The sequence below is a fragment of the Aquarana catesbeiana genome, linkage group LG02 (genome assembly GCF_042186555.1).
Source record: "Aquarana catesbeiana isolate 2022-GZ linkage group LG02, ASM4218655v1, whole genome shotgun sequence".
NCBI classification, from domain to species: Eukaryota; Metazoa; Chordata; class Amphibia; order Anura; family Ranidae; genus Aquarana; species Aquarana catesbeiana.
The window spans coordinates 40,007,768-40,027,412 of NC_133325.1; the positions used below are offsets into that span (position 1 = coordinate 40,007,768).

At 44.1% G+C, this 19,645-nt stretch overlaps 1 protein-coding gene across 2 annotated transcripts in view; it reads right to left on the reverse strand.

The window, feature by feature from the left end:
* Positions 1-19,645, reverse strand: part of RSF1 (remodeling and spacing factor 1) — a 98,923-nt gene that overhangs the window by 54,884 nt on the left and 24,394 nt on the right. For both annotated transcript variants that reach the window (XM_073612809.1, XM_073612810.1), the window contains exons 3-4: positions 14,095-14,187; positions 3,785-3,990 (exon numbers count right to left, since the gene is read on the reverse strand). In XM_073612809.1, the coding sequence (XP_073468910.1) occupies positions 3,785-3,990; positions 14,095-14,187 (299 nt within the window). The remainder of the gene's footprint in view (positions 1-3,784; positions 3,991-14,094; positions 14,188-19,645) is intronic.

Genomic DNA, 19,645 nt, shown 5'->3' on the forward strand with positions numbered 1-19,645 from the left:
CGTGAGGCAGCGGCTTCGGCCTAGTCTGCGAGGCCGGACGCCGCGGACTAGGCCGAAGCCTCGCCTAAAAGCTCACGCCCGCAGCGCCTCAGGACCAGCGCGGTTTCCAAAGGAAAAAAAAAAAACTCGATTCGAATCGTGAATCGAGTTTTTTTTTTTTTTTTTTTAAGAGAATCGAAGATTTTTTTTTTTTTTTAAAGAAAATCTCCCAGCCCTAGTAGTGACATTACCAAAATCTATCTCCAAACCTGATGAGATGAGCAGTTAGATGCAGCAATGCCTTAGACCTCACAGTGCAGATGTACAGATACAGTGGGGAAAATAATTATTTGATCCTCTGCAGATTTTGTAAGTTTGCCCACTTGCAAAGAAACGAAGGGTCTATAATTTTTTTTATCATAGGTATTATTTTAAATGATAGAGACAGAATGTTAACCAAAAATCCAGAAAAAAAACACATGATACAAATGTTATAAATGGAGTTGCAGTTCAGTAAGTAAAATAAGTATTTGATACCCTACCAACCAACAATAATTCTGGTTCCCACAGACTGGCTACAGTATTTGCTCATGTGGTACACATATTAGTCCTGTCAATGTAAAAAGGTGCTCCTAACAACCTTGTTATGTGTATAAAAGACAGCTGTCCACAGAATCTTTTTTCCATTCAAACCTCACCATCATGGGCAAGACCAAAGAACTGTCAATAGACATCAGGGACAAGATTCTAGACCTACACAAAGCTGGAATGGGCAACAAGACCATCGGCAAGAAGCTTTGTGAGAAAAAGACAACAGTTGGAGTAATAATTCACAAATGGAAAAAATACAAAATAACCATCAATTGCCCTCAGTCTGGAGCTCCATGCAAGATTTCGCCTCATGGGGTAAGGATGATCATGAGAAAAACTACACGGGGGGAGCTTGTAAATGATCTCAAAGCAGTTGGGACCACAGTCATCAAACTAACCATTGGTAACACAATACAGAGCCATGGATTGCGATCCTGAAGCACCCGCAAGGTCCTCCTGCTCAAGAAGGTTCATGAACAGACTTGTCTGAAGTTTGCCAATGAACATCTAAATGATTCAGAGAAGGATTGGGAGAAAGTGCTGTGGTCAGAGGAGACCAAAATTGAGCTCGACTCACCGTGTTTGGAGGAAGAAAAATGCTGACCATGACCCTAAGAACACCATCCCTACAGTCAAGCACGGAGGTGGAAACATTATGCTTTGGGACGGTTTCTCTGCTAAAGGTACAGGCCAACTTTGCCGCAGGCCGAGGGGCAAATAGACGGGGCCAAGTATTGTAAAATCTTGGGTGAGAACCTCCTTCCCTCAGCCAGAACACTGAAGATGGGTCGTGGATGGGTCTTCCAGCGTGACAACCACCCAAATTATACCACCAAGGCAAACAAAGGAGCAAAGCACATTAAGGTCATGGAGTGGCCTAGCCAGTCTCCAGACCTTAATCCTATAGAAAATTTATGGAGGGAGCTGACACTTCGAGTTACCAGGTGACAGCAGTCAAGAAACATTAAGGATTTAGAGAAGATCTGTAAGGAAGAAGAGTGGACCAAAATCAGCCTCCCCATACATAAAATCAACTTTTCTAAATCCAGCATGCTAGGCATAGGACTAGACCAACAAACCAAACACAATGTTACCAACTGCACGTCTTTCTCATGGGCCCCCAACTCCACCCTCACATACCTGGGCATACAACTGACCACACCCTCATCTCACCTGCGTTCTATCAACCTTATTAATCTTAAAGCCAAACTGCAGAAAACCGTACAAGACCTCAAACACACGACTGCCTCCTGGGTAGGCAAAATCGCCCTCGCTAAAATGTATCTCCTACCCCATGTCTTATATGTTTTCCGAACCCTGCTAATACCCTTTCTCAAACAACAAATACTGCAATTGCAATCCATCATAACCACCTTCATATGGGGCAGCAAACGATCTCGACTTAAGAGCATCACTCTATGCAATCCAGTCACTACTGGAGGGATGGGAGCACCAGATTTAACAGCCTACTACAAGGCGATAATACTTGACCAAGCCAAAACCTGGTGGAACACTACACGACAAACCAAATGGTTACAAATAGAACAAGCGGCACTCACCTCCCACCCCAAACTGATCATGTCCTCCCTTCTCCTACAACATCATGAAACTCACTCATTTCTTGACACTACTATCCGGATATGGAAAGCAACCATACAAGCCTCTAAGGGTATCCCATTATGCCTACTCAAACATGTACCACTGGAAGCCCTCCACATCCTCACCCCAGACATCAATGTCACTGAGTGGATCATCACGAGCATCTCCACCATCGGAAACATTTACCAGGGTCCCACCCTCAGGTCATTCCAAAATCTTCAAGCCACCTTTTACATAGGTCATAAAGACTTTTTCAAATATCTTAGGACGCGCTAAATTCTCTCTAAGATTCAATGGTCTGAAAGACATGGCACGTATTAACATTTTCTAACCTCGATGCACCCCAACGTGGAATCTCGTTCTGCTACAAGCTCCTCACCGAAACTTGCCCTACATCTAAATCCCTCACGATGCTCAAATGGGAACAATTACTATGATGCTCCTACACTCCCCAGCAATGGAATCGCTCACTCCAAGCACCTCTGAAACACTGGGAAACAGTCCAAAAAAATACCCCATAACTGGTACCTCACACCAACCAAATTTGCCCGTTTATACCCAACTGCAACCAATCTTTGGAGAAACTGTGGATCCCCAGGCACCCCGCTCCACATATGGTGGGACTGCCCAATCTTAACCAAGCTATGGACTATGCTCTCCAAACTCCTCCTCTCCATCCTACCAGTTCCTGTATCCCTAACTCCACACATGGTTCTATTGGGCTTTGACATGGAACTTTGACCTCAACCTTCACGCAGTTAATTCCCATGTTCTTAACGTGACACGCTTACCTATTGCCAAGAACTGGAAATCCCTGCATCCCCCCTCCAGCTCGGAAATAACTGCTCTTCTGAATAACCACTGCCTGATGGAATTCATGCATGCCAAAGCCCACCTACAAATCCCTAGATTCCAAGCAAACTGGGACCTTTGGCTCAAACACCCTAAATGCATACCCCCCCTGAATGAATTCCCACACAACTGACACCATTACACTGTAAGCACCCGAGTGATGTAACCTTGTTCACATATTTTGCTCCTATTAGCACAATGTTTACAGCTGTTACTTGCTAAAGCTTACAGATGTACTACGCTACTTCCCCAAACCCTATGTAGACCTTCCCCTGCTATGCTAACTTGTTTACTACCTGTATATTCATATGTTGTATAACTGTTTGCTTGTAACTTCCTCAATATGTATACTCACAATAAACTTGATTGTCAAAAAAAAACGATAGGCCCTTCAATTCTTTTAAGTGGGCAAACTTAAAAAATCTGCAGGGAATGAAATATTTTCCCCACAATATGATGCTGTGGGCATATGGAGTATATTGCTATTTTTCAGTAGAAATTTAAAGCAAAAATTACATTAGTAGGGTCCTGAAAAGTACACTAAAAGTCTGGTTTAAAGGGGACCCTCAAGGGCACATTGCCTCCCATCCCTCAACGCCACTGTAGAAATTTGGCATTTATATTTATTTTGTTTTTGTAGAAAAGGCTTGAAGATTTCCAACTGGTCTCTATGGGTTACAGAATTCTAGCAAATCATTGCACTTTAGACTACATTACTGGATAGGCACAGCAATACAACGAAGGACCAACACACAAAGCCAACCTGACTATGCATTTCCACGTAGATCCGTCCTGGTCATCCTGTTCTTCTATGTAAATTCGGACATTGTGGTCCTGATCCAGTTGGTACCAGTACATTAAGCCGTCTTTATCTCTTCCGATTGGTTGGATGCGCATCAAATCAGCATCCTCTTCATTAATGGCATTCTTAAACTTTAGATTGTCATCAAACTGACACTCACACAAGTGCTGAAAAAAAATTAAAAAAAAAAAAAACACTTAAACCTTTCATACTTAAAATGACAAGCTGCTCTTTATTTGTACAGTTAAAGCTAAAGACCAGAGAAAAAAAATAGACATCGCTATGTTCCTCCTTGGAGTCCAAACCCCTTTGAAGCTTACACAGGCTAAATTACTAAAGTACAAAAAATAGCGCAGCGCTAAATTAAGAAAAGTTCATAAATAAAAAGCACACAAGATTCCAGATAAAGTGAACACATGCCTTTAAGACAATGGACTCCGTGCCAGAAATGTGTAACCTCCACCATAGACACTTTTTGCCGCTCTCCTCAACACTAGGACCGCTGAATTAACGAAGAGTCACCTACTGGGTGCATATCCACGAGCGTAGTCTCAGAAGTCTTCCTGGTGTTAATCACACAGTACAGCCAAGTTTATTCATACACAGAAATCCCATCAGAATTGCTTGCATACAAGATGATCACCAATATCCCGCAACATGGGAATAAATAAGAAACTCAAGGGTTAATTTACTAAAGGGAAATAGAATCTGCACTTTGCAAAGAGTTGCCCTCTGTAGGTGCAGTTTCTCCAGAGCTTAGTAAATAAGCAGAAGCTCTGCCGACTTCCATTATCCAATCATGTGCAAGCAAAAATGCGGTTTTTAAATTTTCCTTGCACATGATTGGGTACTCTTTGCAAGTGAAGCCTTACTTCATTTACTAAGCTCTGGAGCAACTACACTTGCAAAGTGCACAGTCTATTTGCCTTTAGTAAATCAACCCCTAGGTGCTCTCTGCTAACAAGCATTTAATCGAGAGAAAGAATAACACTTACAAAAAAGGCACTTCCAATAAGTGGCAGCATACGAGCGCTTGTATATAAAATCACACGGAGATGGCCGCGGGTGACGTCACATAACTCCTTCCCGTACGCGTTACATCTCAGGGGGTGGGACTTCACCAGCAGGACTGCTCGTATGCTGGCACTTATTGGAAGTGCCTTTTTTTGGAAGTGTTATTCTTTTATATCTTGATTAAATGCTTGTTAGCAGAGAGCACTATATTATTTTTATTTATTCCCATGTTCCGGGATATTGGTGATCATCTGTATGCAAGCCATTCTGATGGGATTTCTGTGTATGAATAAACTTGGCTGTACTGCGTGATTAACACCAGGAAGACTTCTGAGACTACGCTTGTGGATATGAACCTAGAATGGGAAAGCCTATTTGACCCTTTATTAATTCAGGGGCCCTGGCGATGAGGTGAGCCACAAAGTGTGTCTATGGTGGAGGTTACATATTTCTGGCACGGAGTCCATTGTCTTAAAGTGGTTGTAAACCCTTACAATCCACTTTTTGCTACAGGTAGGCCTATAATAAGGCTTACCTATAGTTATCCCAGATATTTCCTAAACCTACACAGTTCAGAAGATATCCCCTGTATCTGCATATGCCAACGTCATCGGCACACACATGCTGTTTGCTTCAGTGAGTGTGCCATTACCGGCGGCTCCCATGCGGGAGTGACGGGCACCACAGCGGGGGCTTCCATCTCAGGGCGAGTATTACATAATGAGTTAGTATGCTATGCTTACTAGCTCATTATGCCTTTGTCTTGCAGGTCTTTTTTTCTTTTTCATGTGGGTTTACAACCACTTAAAAAACGGCACATCTTCACTTTATCTGGAATCTTGTGTGCTTTTTATTTATGAACTTTTCTTCATTAGCACTGCACTATTTTGTACTTTATTCATCTGGGGTGTTGTAGATTGACCTGGTGTGTTCAGCTGCTGTTTGCATTTTTGTTTTACATTTTCTTTGTGCTGTTTTTTTTTTTAATCAATTATTGTGCTTTCCCTGCAGGCTAATTACTACCTCCCCTCCCTCAAGTGACAGTGCTTACACCTGGGGATTGACTGCTCAGGTCTGAGCACTGCATCATGGGAGGAATCACATTTACTCCTATACCCAAGTACTGGGTATTCACTAAAGGGGGGGGGGGGGGGAGAAAAGAAAGAGCGAGAGAGCAAGCGAGCAAAGAGGAGAGAGAGCGAGAAAAGAAAGATCGAGAGAGAGCAGAGAAGGGATCGAGAGAGAGCAGAGAAGGGATCGAGAGAGAGCAGAGAAGGGATCGAGAGAGAGCAGAGAAGGGATCGAGAGAGAGCAGAGAAGGGATCGAGAGAGAGCAGAGAAGGGATCGAGAGAGAGCAGAGAAGGGATCGAGAGAGAGCGCCGAGAGAGGAGAGAGAGCGCAGAGAGAGAAGAGAGAGAGAAAGAAAGAAAAGAGATAGAAAGAAAGAGAAAAAAAAAAGAGAGAAAGAAAAGAAAGAGCAAGCGAGCAAAGAGGAGAGAGAGAGAGGAGAGAGAGAGGAGAGAGGAGAGAGAGAGGAGAGAAAGCGAGACAAGAAAGAGCGGAGAGAGACAAGAGAGGGGAGAGAGAGAGAGAGAGAGAGAGAGAGAGAGAGAGAGAGAGAGAGAGAGAGAGAAGAGAAGAGAAGAGAAGAGAAGAGAAGAGAAGAGAAGAGAAGAGAAGAGAAGAGAAGAGAAGAGAAGAGAAGAGAGGAGAAGAGAAGAGAGAAGGAGAGAGAGAGAGAGAGAGGAGAGAAAGCAGAGAAGAGAAGAGCGGGAGAGAGAGAAGAGCGGGAGAGAGAGAAGAGCGGGAGAGAGAGAAGAGCGGGAGAGAGAGAAGAGCGGGAGAGAGAGAAGAGCGGGAGAGAGAGAAGAGCGGGAGAGAGAGAAGAGCGGGAGAGAGAGAAGAGCGGGAGAGAGAGAAGAGAGAGAAGAGAGGGAGAGAGAGGGAGAGAGAGGGAGAGAGAGGGAGAGAGAGGGAGAGAGAGGGAGAGAGAGGGAGAGAGAGGGAGAGAGAGGGAGAGAGAGGGAGAGAGAGGGAGAGAGAGGGAGAAAGACACACACACACACACACACACACACACACACACACACACACACACTAGAAATAGGTGTATTTCAGAAAAAGAGAGAAACAAACACAGTGGAAGAGCACAACCAAGGTACGCATTAGTAGATGGGGAGACAATGGGGGTTATTTACTAAAGCTGGAGAGTGCAAAATCTGGTGCAACTCTGCATGGAAACCAATCAGCTTCCAGGTTTTATTGCCAAAAGTTTAATTGAACAAGCTGAAGTTAGAAGCCAATTGGCTACCATACACAGCTGCACCACATTCTGAGTGCTCCAGTTTTAGTAAATCTCCCCCCACAGTGTCCCTTCGGCTATTTACTGCCTCTAAAGGCGGCCATAGATGGTTTGAATCTTGGCCAGTTCAGCAGCGACTGGCTGAGATTCAATCCATGTATGGGCAGGCTGGTTGATCCATTGATGTCTGATTTTAACATGTGATTATTATTACCAGTGGATCCCTCCACCGGGAGAACACAATAGCTGCACGGGAGGAATTCCCCCATCAATGTGATGGTTGATGGTGAAATTAGGCTACAGTAAAACCTCAGATTGCGAGAAACGCGGTATACGAGTGTTTCACAATACGAGCTATTTATTTTATTTTTTTAATTCTGACTCGATTTGCGAGCGTTGTCTCGCAAGACTAGCAGGATTCAAGCCTCTGGGGTGTGCAGTACCGCATGTGGCCAGAGGTGCGGGGGCGCCAAAGACGCTCCGTTCCAGAGTGTCTCCGGCGCCCCCGCACCTCTGGCCACATACAGTACTGCATACACCAGCAGTGACTGTGGAACAAATTATCTGAGTTCCCATTGACTATGGGGAAACTCACTTTGATATACGAGTGCTTAGGATTACAAGCATGCTCCTGGAACGAATTATGCTCGTAATTCAAGGTACTACTGTATTTTATTTCTTGCAACCCGTGAATGCAGGAAACAAAAATTATATCATCTATGGCCTGCCTAACAATTGTTGAGATAAAATAGCAGCCACAAAAAGGGGCTGAATTGTTTTCAGTGGGTTGGCAGGCTTACAAATTGACTTTGCAAAAACAGAACTGTGAATCCCAAACATTGCGTAGTACTGTACAGCAGAGATGTCTTCGTGCTTAACAACTTCCATACCGGGCCTATTCTGGTACTCCTCTCCTACATGTAAAAATAATTTTTCTGCTAGAAAATTACTCAGAACCCTCAAACATTATATATTTTTTTTTAGCAGACACCCTGGGGAATAAAATGGCTGTCGTTGCAACTTTTTACCTCGCACGGTATTTGAGTAACACATTTTTCAAACTTTTGGGGGGGGGGGGGGGGGGGGACAATTTCATGATTTAAAAAATAACTATAAAGTTAGCCCAATTATTTTTGTATAATGCGAAAGATGATGTTACGCCGAGTAAATAGATACTCAACATGTCACGCTTTAAATTTGCGCACACATGGAATGACGCCAAACTTCGGCACTTAAAAGTCTCCATGGGCGACGCTTTAATTTTTTTTTTTTTTTTACAGGTTACATGTTTTGAATTAGAGGAGGTCTAGTGCTAGAATTGCTGCTCTCACTCTAACGATTGTGGCGATACCTCACATGTGTGGTTTGAACAGCGTTTACATATGTGTGCGTTCGCTTCTGAGCACGAGGTACCGGGGACAGGGGCGTTTTAAATTTTTTTTTTTTTTTTTACTTTAATTTTTTTTAACTTTTACACATTTTTTTTAATCACTTTTATTCCTATTACAAGGAATGTAAATATCCCTTAATAATAGGAATGGTGTGTGACAGGTCCTCTTTATGGAGAGATGCGGGGTCAATAAGACCCCACATCTCTCCTCCAGGCTGGAAAGCATGAGATCGGGGAAAAAAAAAAAATCCACGATCTCATGCTTACCAGCCACGATCGCGGCTTCATTTACATCTGCGGCCTGGACGTGATGTCGTAACGTTGCGCCTGGGCCTCCAACGGTCATAGAGATGACCATCTGGTCAACGGAAATCCCTATGGTCATCATCCGGCGGCGGGCGATTCTTTCTCTGGGTGCCTGATGGCACAGGAGAGCCCGGAGAAGAACGATCAAGCAGCGGAACTGCCTCTATGATCGTTCTTATGGTGCACAGAATCGCCGGTGACAAACAAGAATATCTGAATGATGACTGTAGCTGCATCATTCAGATATTCTCACTGAAAGTCAAGGACGTCATATGACGTCCTTGGCCTGAAAGCGGTTAAAGAGGAACTGCGGTCTGCTCACATGATTTGTAATAAAAACATCTTTGCCATTCTGAAGCTTCCCTCCAACCACTTTGCATATTATTTTATATATACTGTGGTTCTGTACTTGCCAAATATGCTGCAGAAATCTCCCTCCACTGAGTCTGGCTGTATCCATTTTAACTGTGGGCAGCTGAAGCTGCTGCCTGTTCACTTGCTGGATTTACACAGACACACAGAGGCACAACTCCAGCTCTGTAGCTCTCACTGGCCCTCTTATGACTCACCCCCCCCCCCCCCCCCCTTTCTGGCAAACTCACAAGAGAGAGAGAGAGCTGTGTATGATGTGATAAGCCTAGGCTTTTTCCAGGACAAGAAACCGGAAGTGGGCTGTATAAGGTATTTACTTGCAGAAAAAAAATGTTTTACTATCCAAAGTTAAAACAACAAGGGCAGAAGATTTAATAGACGGAAAGATGAAAAAATGACTGGAATTCCACTTTAACTAGTAAATATTAGTGCACAAGCATGAACGTGTGTGTGTTTACCACAGTAGGTTCAGTCAAAGTCTTACTAAACTCACAAAAAGTAAAATCAGTCTGTATATGCAGTAAAGCATGCTTGTTATACTCACTGTGGAACCTAAGAGGTTAATCCTCTGCATTGTGTAAGAAGGCTGTATGATCCTGTATTCTCTGATCCTCTCCTCCTTCCACAGTCCCCAATCCATCTCCTGATAGTATGGAACCTTGGATTTCTCTGCACATGCTCAGTTTGGTGTGTATTGCTAGAGTGTTTTTTTTTTTTTTATTTCTTGGGAGGGAGCATGTAATCGGCACAGGGCCAATCAGCACTGTCCAGACAGAGGGTCAGGAGTCATGCAGCCTCATCATAGGACAATCGGCGAGACTGAAAACTCTTCCCACAAGCTTTAAACTAGTTCTCGGCCAGACACTGACAGAAGTCACAAAACTGCTCTAACTGCTGATGAGAAAAGGTATTTAGCAGTTTTTATTTACTAAAATAATCGCATTTACATGTTCTGTGTACTGTGGGAGACCAGATATAGTGAATGCAAGGTAATGGAGAGATCAGATATAGTGAATGCAGGGCTCCTTGGGAGACCAGATATAGTGAATGCAGGGCTCCTTGGGAGACCAGATATAGTGAATGCAGGGGTCCTGGGGAGACCAGATATAGTGAATGCAGGGTCCTTGGGAGACCAGATATAGTGAATGCAGGGCTCCTTGGGAGACCAGATATAGTGAATGCAGGGTCCTGGGGAGACCAGATATAGTGAATGCAGGCTCCTGGGGAGACCAGATATAGTGAATGCAGGCTCCTGGGGAGACCAGATATAGTGAATGCAGGCTCCTGGGGAGATCAGATATAGTGAATGCAGGGCTCCTTGGGAGACCAGATATAGTGAATGCAGGGCTCCTTGGGAGACCAGATATAGTGAATGCAGGGCTCCTTGGGAGACCAGATATAGTGAATGCAGGGCTCCTTGGGAGACCAGATATAGTGAATGCAGGGCTCCTTGGGAGACCAGATATAGTGAATGCAGGGCTCCTTGGGAGACCAGATATAGTGAATGCAGGCTCCTGGGGAGACCAGATATAGTGAATGCAGGCTCCTGGGGAGACCAGATATAGTGAATGCAGGTTCCTGGGGAGATCAGATATAGTGAATGCAGGGCTCCTTGGGAGACCAGATATAGTGAATGCAGGGCTCCTTGGGAGACCAGATATAGTGAATGCAGGGCTCCTTGGGAGACCAGATATAGTGAATGCAGGGCTCCTGGGGAGACCAGATATAGTGAATGCAGGGCTCCTGGGGAGACCAGATATAGTGAATGCAGGGCTCCTGGGGAGACCAGATATAGTGAATGCAGGCTCCTGGGGAGACCAGATATAGTGAATGCAGGCTCCTGGGGAGACCAGATATAGTGAATGCAGGCTCCTGGGGAGACCAGATATAGTGAATGCAGGCTCCTGGGGAGACCAGATATAGTGAATGCAGGCTCCTGGGGAGACCAGATATAGTGAATGCAGGCTCCTGGGGAGACCAGATATAGTGAATGCAGGCACCTGGGGAGACCAGATATAGTGAATGCAGGCTCCTGGGGAGACCAGATATAGTGAATGCAGAGTCCTGGGGAGACCAGATATAGTGAATGCAGGCTCCTGGGGAGACCAGATATAGTGAATGCAGGCTCCTGGGGAGACCAGATATAGTGAATGCAGAGTCCTGGGGAGACCAGATATAGTGAATGCAGGCTCCTGGGGAGACCAGATATAGAGAATGCAGAGTCCTGGGGAGACCAGATATAGTGAATGCAGGCTCCTGGGGAGACCAGATATAGTGAATGCAGGGCTCCTTGGGAGACCAGATATAGTGAATGCAGAGTCCTGGGGAGACCAGATATAGTGAATGCAGAGTCCTGGGGAGACCAGATATAGTGACTGCAGGCTCCTGGGGAGACCAGATATAGTGACTGCAGGCTCCTGGGGAGACCAGATATAGTGACTGCAGGCTCCTGGGGAGACCAGATATAGTGACTGCAGGGTCATGGGGAGACCAGATATAGTGACTGCAGGGTCCTGGGGAGACCAGATATAGTGACTGCAGGGTCCTGGGGAGACCAGATATAGTGACTGCAGGGTCCTGGGGAGACCAGATATAGTGACTGCAGGGTCCTGGGGAGACCAGATATAGTGACTGCAGGGTCCTGGGGAGACCAGATATAGTGACTGCAGGCTCCTAGGGAGACCAGATATAGTGAATGCAGGGTCCTGGGGAGACCAGATATAGTGACTGCAGGGTCCTGGGGAGACCAGATATAGTGACTGCAGGCTCCTAGGGAGACCAGATATAGTGAATACAGGGTCCTGGGTTCAGCAACACTTTAAGGAAGCAATGACTTCTTCCAGGCCGATCACTGCTAGCAATCTCTCGCTCTTGCCGATACAACTCCACTAAAGACTTGCTACCACCAGGGACACAGACTTTCTACTACATTCTGATCTCCCCATTTATCAACAGCTTCACTAAAACCAAATGTCTTGGCTGCTATACATGCAGCCTTTTGACAGGATCATTTTTTTTTTTTTTTTCACACTGTCTCTCTATGCTGGTCACCATTAAACCTGCAACTTTATATGTATTCTCATTTCAAGTCCTGTACATGCCTGTCGTCAATGCTCTGCATTATTGGCTTTATTTCTTCTTCTTTGAGAGCACCCAACTCTCCACATTGTGTGTATGTACAGTGCCTTGAAAAAGAATTCATACTCCTTGAAATTTTCCATATTTTGTTACGTTACAACCAAAAACAAAATGTATTTTGGGATTTTATGTGATGGATCAACACAAAGTGGCACATCATTGTCAAATGGAAGGAAAAGGGATAAATGGTTTTCAACATTTTTTACAAATAAATATGTGAAAAGTGTGGGGTACATTTGTATTCAGCCCCCTTTACTCTGATACCCCTAACTAAAATCTAGTGGAACTAATTGCCTTCAGAAGTCTCCTAATTCGTAAATAGAGTCCGCCTGTGTGTAATTTAATCTCAGTATAAATACTGCCGTTCTGTGAAGCCCTCAGAGGTTTGTTAGAGAACCTTACTGAGCAAACAGCATCATGAAGGCCAAGGAACACACCAGACAGGTCAGGGATAAAGTTGTGGAGAAGTATAAAGCAGGGTTAGGTTATAAAAAAAATATCCCAAGCTTTGAACATCTCACGGAGCTCTGTTCAATCCATCATCTGAAAATGGAAAGAGTATGGCACAACTGCAAACCTACCAAGACATGGCCGTCCACCTAAACTGACAGGCCGGGCAAGGAGAACATTAATCAGAGAAGCAGCCAAGAGGCCCATGGTAACTCTGGAGGAGCTGCAGAGATCCACAGCTCAGGTGGGAGAATCTGTCCACAGGACAACTATTAGTCGTGTCGTGCTCTCCACAAATCTGGTCTTTATGGAAGAGTGGCAAGAAGAAAGCCATTGTTGAAAGAAAGTCATAAGAAGTCCCGTTTTCAGTTTACAAGAAGCCATGTGGGGCACACAGCAAACATGTGGAAGAAGGTGCTCTGGTCAGATGAGACAACGACCCTAAACATACAGCCAGAGCTACAATGGAATGGTTTAGATCAAAGCATATTCATGGGTTAGAATGGTCCAGTCATGGTCCAGACCTAAATCCAATTGAGAATCTGTGGCAAGATTTAAAAATTGCAGTTCACAGACGCTCTCCATCCAATCTGACAGAGCTTGAGCCATTTTGCAAAGAAGAATGGGCAAAAATGTCCCTCTCTAGATGTGCAAAGCTGGTAGAGACATCACCAAAAAGACTTCCAGCTGTAATTGCAGTGAAAGGAGGTTCTATAAAGTATTGACTCCGGGGGGCTGAATACAAATGTACCCCACACTTTTCACATATTTATTTGTAAAAAACTTTGAAAACCATTTATCATTTTCCTTCCACTTCACAATTATGTGCCACTTTGTGTTGGTCTATCACATAAAATCCCAATAAAATACATTTACGTTTTTGGTTGTAACATGACAAAATGTGGAGAATTTCAAGGGGTATGAATACTTTTTCAAGACACTGTATACATTTATATTCCTGACAACACATAGAAAGGAAGTATCTTTAACAAAGAAATGACTGTGGGGTTGATTTACTAAAACTGAAGAGTGCAAAATCTGGTGCAGCTCTGCATGGCAGCCAATCAGCTTCTAACTTCAGCTTGTTCAATTAAGCTTTGACAAAAAAGAAAATTGGAAGCTGCTTGTTTGATATGCACAGCTACACCAGATTTTGCATTCTTCAGTTCTAGTAAATCAACCCCAGTATATTTCCATTAACTACAACGGAGGTCAGATACCTGGCTGTACTGTCTGGCAGTACAACTCCTTTGGCTGGCAATACCATTTCCATATAATGTTTTTCAACTGCATCTTACCTTCAGCAGACCCACTTTACACTCCACACTCATCTCCAGGTAGCCTTTCTTCTCCATCTCCCAGGCCCAGGTACTGTTATAGTCCTGACAGATCTGGAATTACGAAGAGAAAATAAAAAGAGTTACCATGAACTTACTTTTTTAGAAAAGCAGCTCAATTTGTAGAATATGCCCAGAACTACAACCGTCCCTCAGACATAATAGTAGATAGAGCTGCACGATTCTGGCCAAAATGAGAATCACGATGTTTTTGCTTAGAATAAAAAGATCACGATTCTCGTGCCGTAAAATCTTTCACATTATACAAAAAAAAAAAAAAAAAATGGGCTAACTTTACTAGTTAGATTTAGTTTTTTTAATTCATTAAAGTACTGCATTTGAAAGACCGCTGCGCAAATACAGTGTGACATAAAATATTGCAACAACCACCATTTTATTCTCTAGGGTGTCTACTAAAAAAAAAATATATGTTTGGGGGTTCTAAGTAATTTTCTAGCAAAAAAAAAAAAAAAAATGATTTTAACTTGAAACCAACAAATGTCAGAAAAAGGTTTAGTATTTAAGTGGTTAAATTTTTTCACTTACACAGGAAGTCTAGTCCATTGACAAATTGTTACAATGTTTATACTTAAGTTCAACTGATAAAGAATGTTTTGTTTCTTGGCAGACTGACCGTTTTTTCTCTTCCTTTCTTTTGAGGGCTGTGGCTTCAGAAGAGCAGAGAGAATTCTTTGCATAGAAAGAATTGTGAAACACTTTATTCAAGATCGCGATAACGATTCTTGACTATTAATTGTGCAGCTCTACATAATAGCACTCGAAACAACGCACTATTTTATCCAACATGCGACTTTAGGTATTGCATCTGATTAACCACTTGAAGACCAAGCCTTTTCTGGCACTTTATTGTTTACAAGTAAAAAAAATCAGTAATTTTTTCTATAAAATTATATAGAATCCCCAAACATTAAATCATTTTAGCAGAGACCTTAGAGATAAAAAAAAATTGCAATGAACACCATTTTAATTTCACAGGGTATTTGCGCAGCAGTTTTTCAAACGCAATTTTTTTGGGGAAAAAAAAATAGGATTTTTATAACTTCTTACCTGTAAAAATCCTTTTCTTGGAGTACATCGCGGGACACAGAGCCTTAAGTAATTACTTAATGGGTTATGGGCCACCTTCAGGTGTTGACACTGGTAAACCCAATCCAGGAAGTTGACTCCCCTATATAAACCGTCCTCCTTCCAGGGGTACCTCAGGTTGGTAGCCGAGCAATATACTTAGACCCCATAAAAAGAGGGGCGGGACCTCTGTAGCCCGTGATGTACTCCAAGAAAAGGATTTTACAGGTAAGCTGTAATAAAAATCCTATTTTCTTTATCGTACATCACGGGACACAGAGCCTTAAGTAATTACTTAATGGGACGTCCCATAGCAATGCTACTTGAGGGGAGGGAGACACAACCCGTAGGGCACCCCCAGACCTGAGGACTTATACTGCTGCCTGCAGCACACTGCATCCGAAGGCGATATCCTCATTCCTCCTTACATCCACTTGATAACATTTTGTGAATGTATGCACTGAAGACAAAGTTGCGGCCTTGCAGATCTGAACAAAGGAGGCCTGGTGACGCACTGCTCAAGAAGCACTGACCTCTCTGGTAGAGTGCGCCTTAACTTGATATGGGGGATTTTTACCCTTTAAATCATAAGCTTGAATTATCACCTCTCGAATCCACTTAGCGGCAGTGGATTTCGATGCTGCCTGTCCTTTCTTAGGACCCTCTGGCAGAATAAATAAGACATCAGTCTTAAGAATCTGGGCAGTTGTCTTTAAAATAGATTTTCACTGCTCTCACCACATCAAGACAATGTAGTGACTTTTCTTCCCTGGAATATGGTTTTTGAAAAAAACGATGGCAGGACAATATCTTGGTTCAGGTGAAAACCTGAAACTACTTTTGGCAAAAAGCCTGGACGAGGGCGTAACACCACTCTGTCCTCATAGAAAAATCAAATGTGGCTCTTTACAAGAAAGAGCAGCCAATTCCGAAACCCTCCTTGCTGAGGATATAGCAACCAAAAATACCAGCTTCCTTGTCAAAAGGACTAAGGGAATATGCTGTATCGGTTCAAATGGCTGTTTTTGTAACACTGACAAAACTAAATTCAAGTCCCAAGGGCCCAAAGGTGTTTTACCTGGCGCATTAATCCGCATCACCCCTTAAAACCCTGGACTAAAGAATGCGTAGCACGTGGTCTTTGAAAAAAAATTGATAAGGCTGAGACTTGGCCCTTAATAGTACTCAGGGCCAACTTCATCTCTACGCATAATTGTAGAGAGGCAAGAATCCTGCCTATGATATATCTCCGAGGGTGCCAACTCTTGGATTCACACCAGGAAACATAAGCCTTCCAAACTCTACAATACATAGTTCTGGAAGCTGGCTTCCTTGCATTAATCAAAGTTGAGATAACTGACCCGGAAAGCCCACGTTTCTTCAGAATGTGGGTTTCAATAGCCAGGCCGTTAAATTTAGTGTTCGTAAAGTAGGATGGAATATCGGCCCCTGTGAAAGCAGGTCTGGCCATAGTGGGAGGAGCCATGGACCCTCCACTGCCATCTTTACGATTTCTGCATACCATGACCTTCTGGGCCATGCTGGTCCTACCAGAATTACCAGCTTTCTTCCCAGCTTGATCCTGCAAAGAAGTCGAGGCAGCAACTGAATAGGGGGGGAAATGCATAGATCAGTGAGAACTGATCCCACGGATTCACCAACGCATCTGTTCCGCATGCGGATGGATCCCTTGTCCTGGACACAAAGTTAACTAACTTCATGTTGAATCTGGACACTAGACGATCTACGTCCGGAGTCCCCCATCTTTGGCAAACCGCCCGAAAAATTTTGGGGTGAGGAGACCATTCCCCTGGGAATAACTGCTGGCAACTTAAGTAGTCCGCCTGCCAATTCTCTGCACCCAGGATGAAAGCTGCCGATAGGCATGGGATATTCTTTTCTGCCGAAGTTAGAATATGGTTCACCTCTCTCTGAGCTGAGAGACTCTTGGTGCCCCCTTGGTGATTGATATAGGCCACAGCTGTGGCATTGTCAGATTGGATCCTGACAGGACAATTCTTTAACCTGGAGGTCCAGGTTTTCAAAGCCAGACACATTGCCCGAATCTCTAGGATGTTGATGGTCAGGGCTCTTTCGGATCTTGACCACAGTCCCTGGACAGTCGTTTTCTCTAGTACTGCTCCCCGGCCTGAGAGGCTGGCATCTGTCGTTACTACTTTCCAGATAATTGGTCTGAAGGATTTTCCTTTCGGCAGATTCTGGGTTAGTAACCACCAACTGAGGATTTGGGACACTCTTGGGGACAGCCGCATTGCTTGGGTCATTTTGTTCCAAGCAGACAGGATACTGTTTTGCAACAGTCTTGAATGGAACTGTGCATAGGGAACTTCTTTGAATGAAGCTACCATCTTTCCTAACAACCTCATTCAAAGGCGAATTGAGGGATCTCTTTTTGACCTGACCATCCGTGCCAGCTCTTGTATGGAGCTGATCTTTGCCGGAGGCAAAAACACCCTTTTCTGGGCTGTGTCTATGATCAGGCCCAAATATTCCAGCTTTCTTAGCTGCTTTAAAGAAGACTTCTCTAGGTTGGAGAATCCAACCCAGACTTTCCAGGTAACTGGTTGTATTGAGTATACTTTGCTCCAAGCGAGCCACTGACTGGTCTATTAACAATAGATCATCTAGGTATGCCAAGACTGTTATGCCCTGTGCCCTTAGCCTGTCTAGAGGTGGGGCGAGTACTTTTGTGAACACCCGGGGTGCTGTAGCTAGCCCGAAGTAGCAATGATACAAACTGAAAGTGCTGTTCTACTTCGAACCGCAGAAATCTCTGGTGAGCAGGAAATATAGGGACATGCAGATATGCATCTCTGATGTCGATGGATGCCATAAGTTCTCTTCCTTGTAGGATGGAAACTACTGACTTGATTGACTCCATGCGAAAGAAGCGGATCTTCAGGAACTGATTTAGATTACTTAGATCTAGAAGGGGTCTGACATCCCCATTTTTGGTACCGTAAACAGGTTTGAATAGAACCCCAAACCTTGCTCTTCTGTGGGGATTTGTATGATCACCCCCTGAGACAAAAAAAGGTCTAATGCTTGAAACAGGGATTGCTTTTTCCCTGGGTCTTTGGGAACGTTTGATCTCAGGAAACGAGACGGTGGGAACTCCCAAAATTCTAGTTTGTATCCTAGAGACACTGTGGAGATGACCCATCTGTCCTGAATTTCCCCTTGCCAGATTTCTAAGTATTTCAGAAGTCTTCCCCCCATCTCTGGTGAGGGGGGACACCTCTTCATGATGAGGCTTTAGTATTCTGATTTGCAGATTTGCGGCCCCAGGTCTTCTTTTGTGCCTGGGTCTGACCCTGAGGTTTTCCTCTACAGTCTGAAGGCAGAGGCTGTCGCCACTACCTAGAGGCGGAGGCCCCTGGCGCAGGAGAAAAAGTCTGTTTAAATGAAGGACATTTATACTTTCATTTGACTGGCAAAAGAGTACTCTTTCCACTAGAAATCGTCTGGATGTAATTATCCAAATCATCGCCAAATAGTCGCTCCCCATGAAAAGGGAAACCAGTCAGAAGCTCCTTGCAAGGTGCTTCGGCAGACCAATCTTTTAACCAAAGGGTCCTATGCATGTGTACTAGCACAAGCGCAAGGTGGACGCCTGGTGAAGGGAATCCTTCATAGCATCTATGGCAAAACAATGCTTTTGGTAGCTCAGCCAACTCACACGCCTGTTGTGCAGGGAGCTCTTTAAGAGCCTCCGTGAATTTGTCCTTTAAGGACTGACAGATGCCTATTGCTGCGACTGCAGCCTGAGTAACGGTCCTTGCTAAGGAAAAATTTTACCAGGAATTCCAACTTCTTAACTGTTGGATCCTTAAGCATTTGTGCATTGTCTACTGGACAAGTAAAGCCTTGTACACACGATCGGACTTTAAACAAACTTTCCCATGGATTTCTGTCCAAAGGGCGTTGGCCCTGAACTTGTATTGCATACACACGGCAGGACTTTTTAGGCAACAAACACGAACATAGTGACGTTGCAACGTACCGACGACGTTCAATTCTCCGACGCCACCCTTTAGTCAACTTCTGTATTGTTGTCTGATCTTTTGCATTGGTTCTGAGCATGTGTGTTTGTACTTTGTACTAAAGCCCGATGGTTTTGTGTACACATGATTGGACTTGCCGACGTAGGACTTTTGTTGGCGCCAAGTTTGTCTGTTCGCACAGCCATTTGTCCGATGAAAACTGAAAAAGTTTGTCCGATGGAGCGTACACACGGTCGGATGTTGCCTTAAAAACAGCTAATTTGCATGTTTGTTGTCAAAAAGTCCGACTGTGTGTATGGGCCTTTAGACTTTTATTAACACTGGAAATTGCAGCGTCAACTGCTGGAACCTTCCACTTTTTGGTGAATTTTTCCTCCAACGGATAGAGAACTGAGAACCTC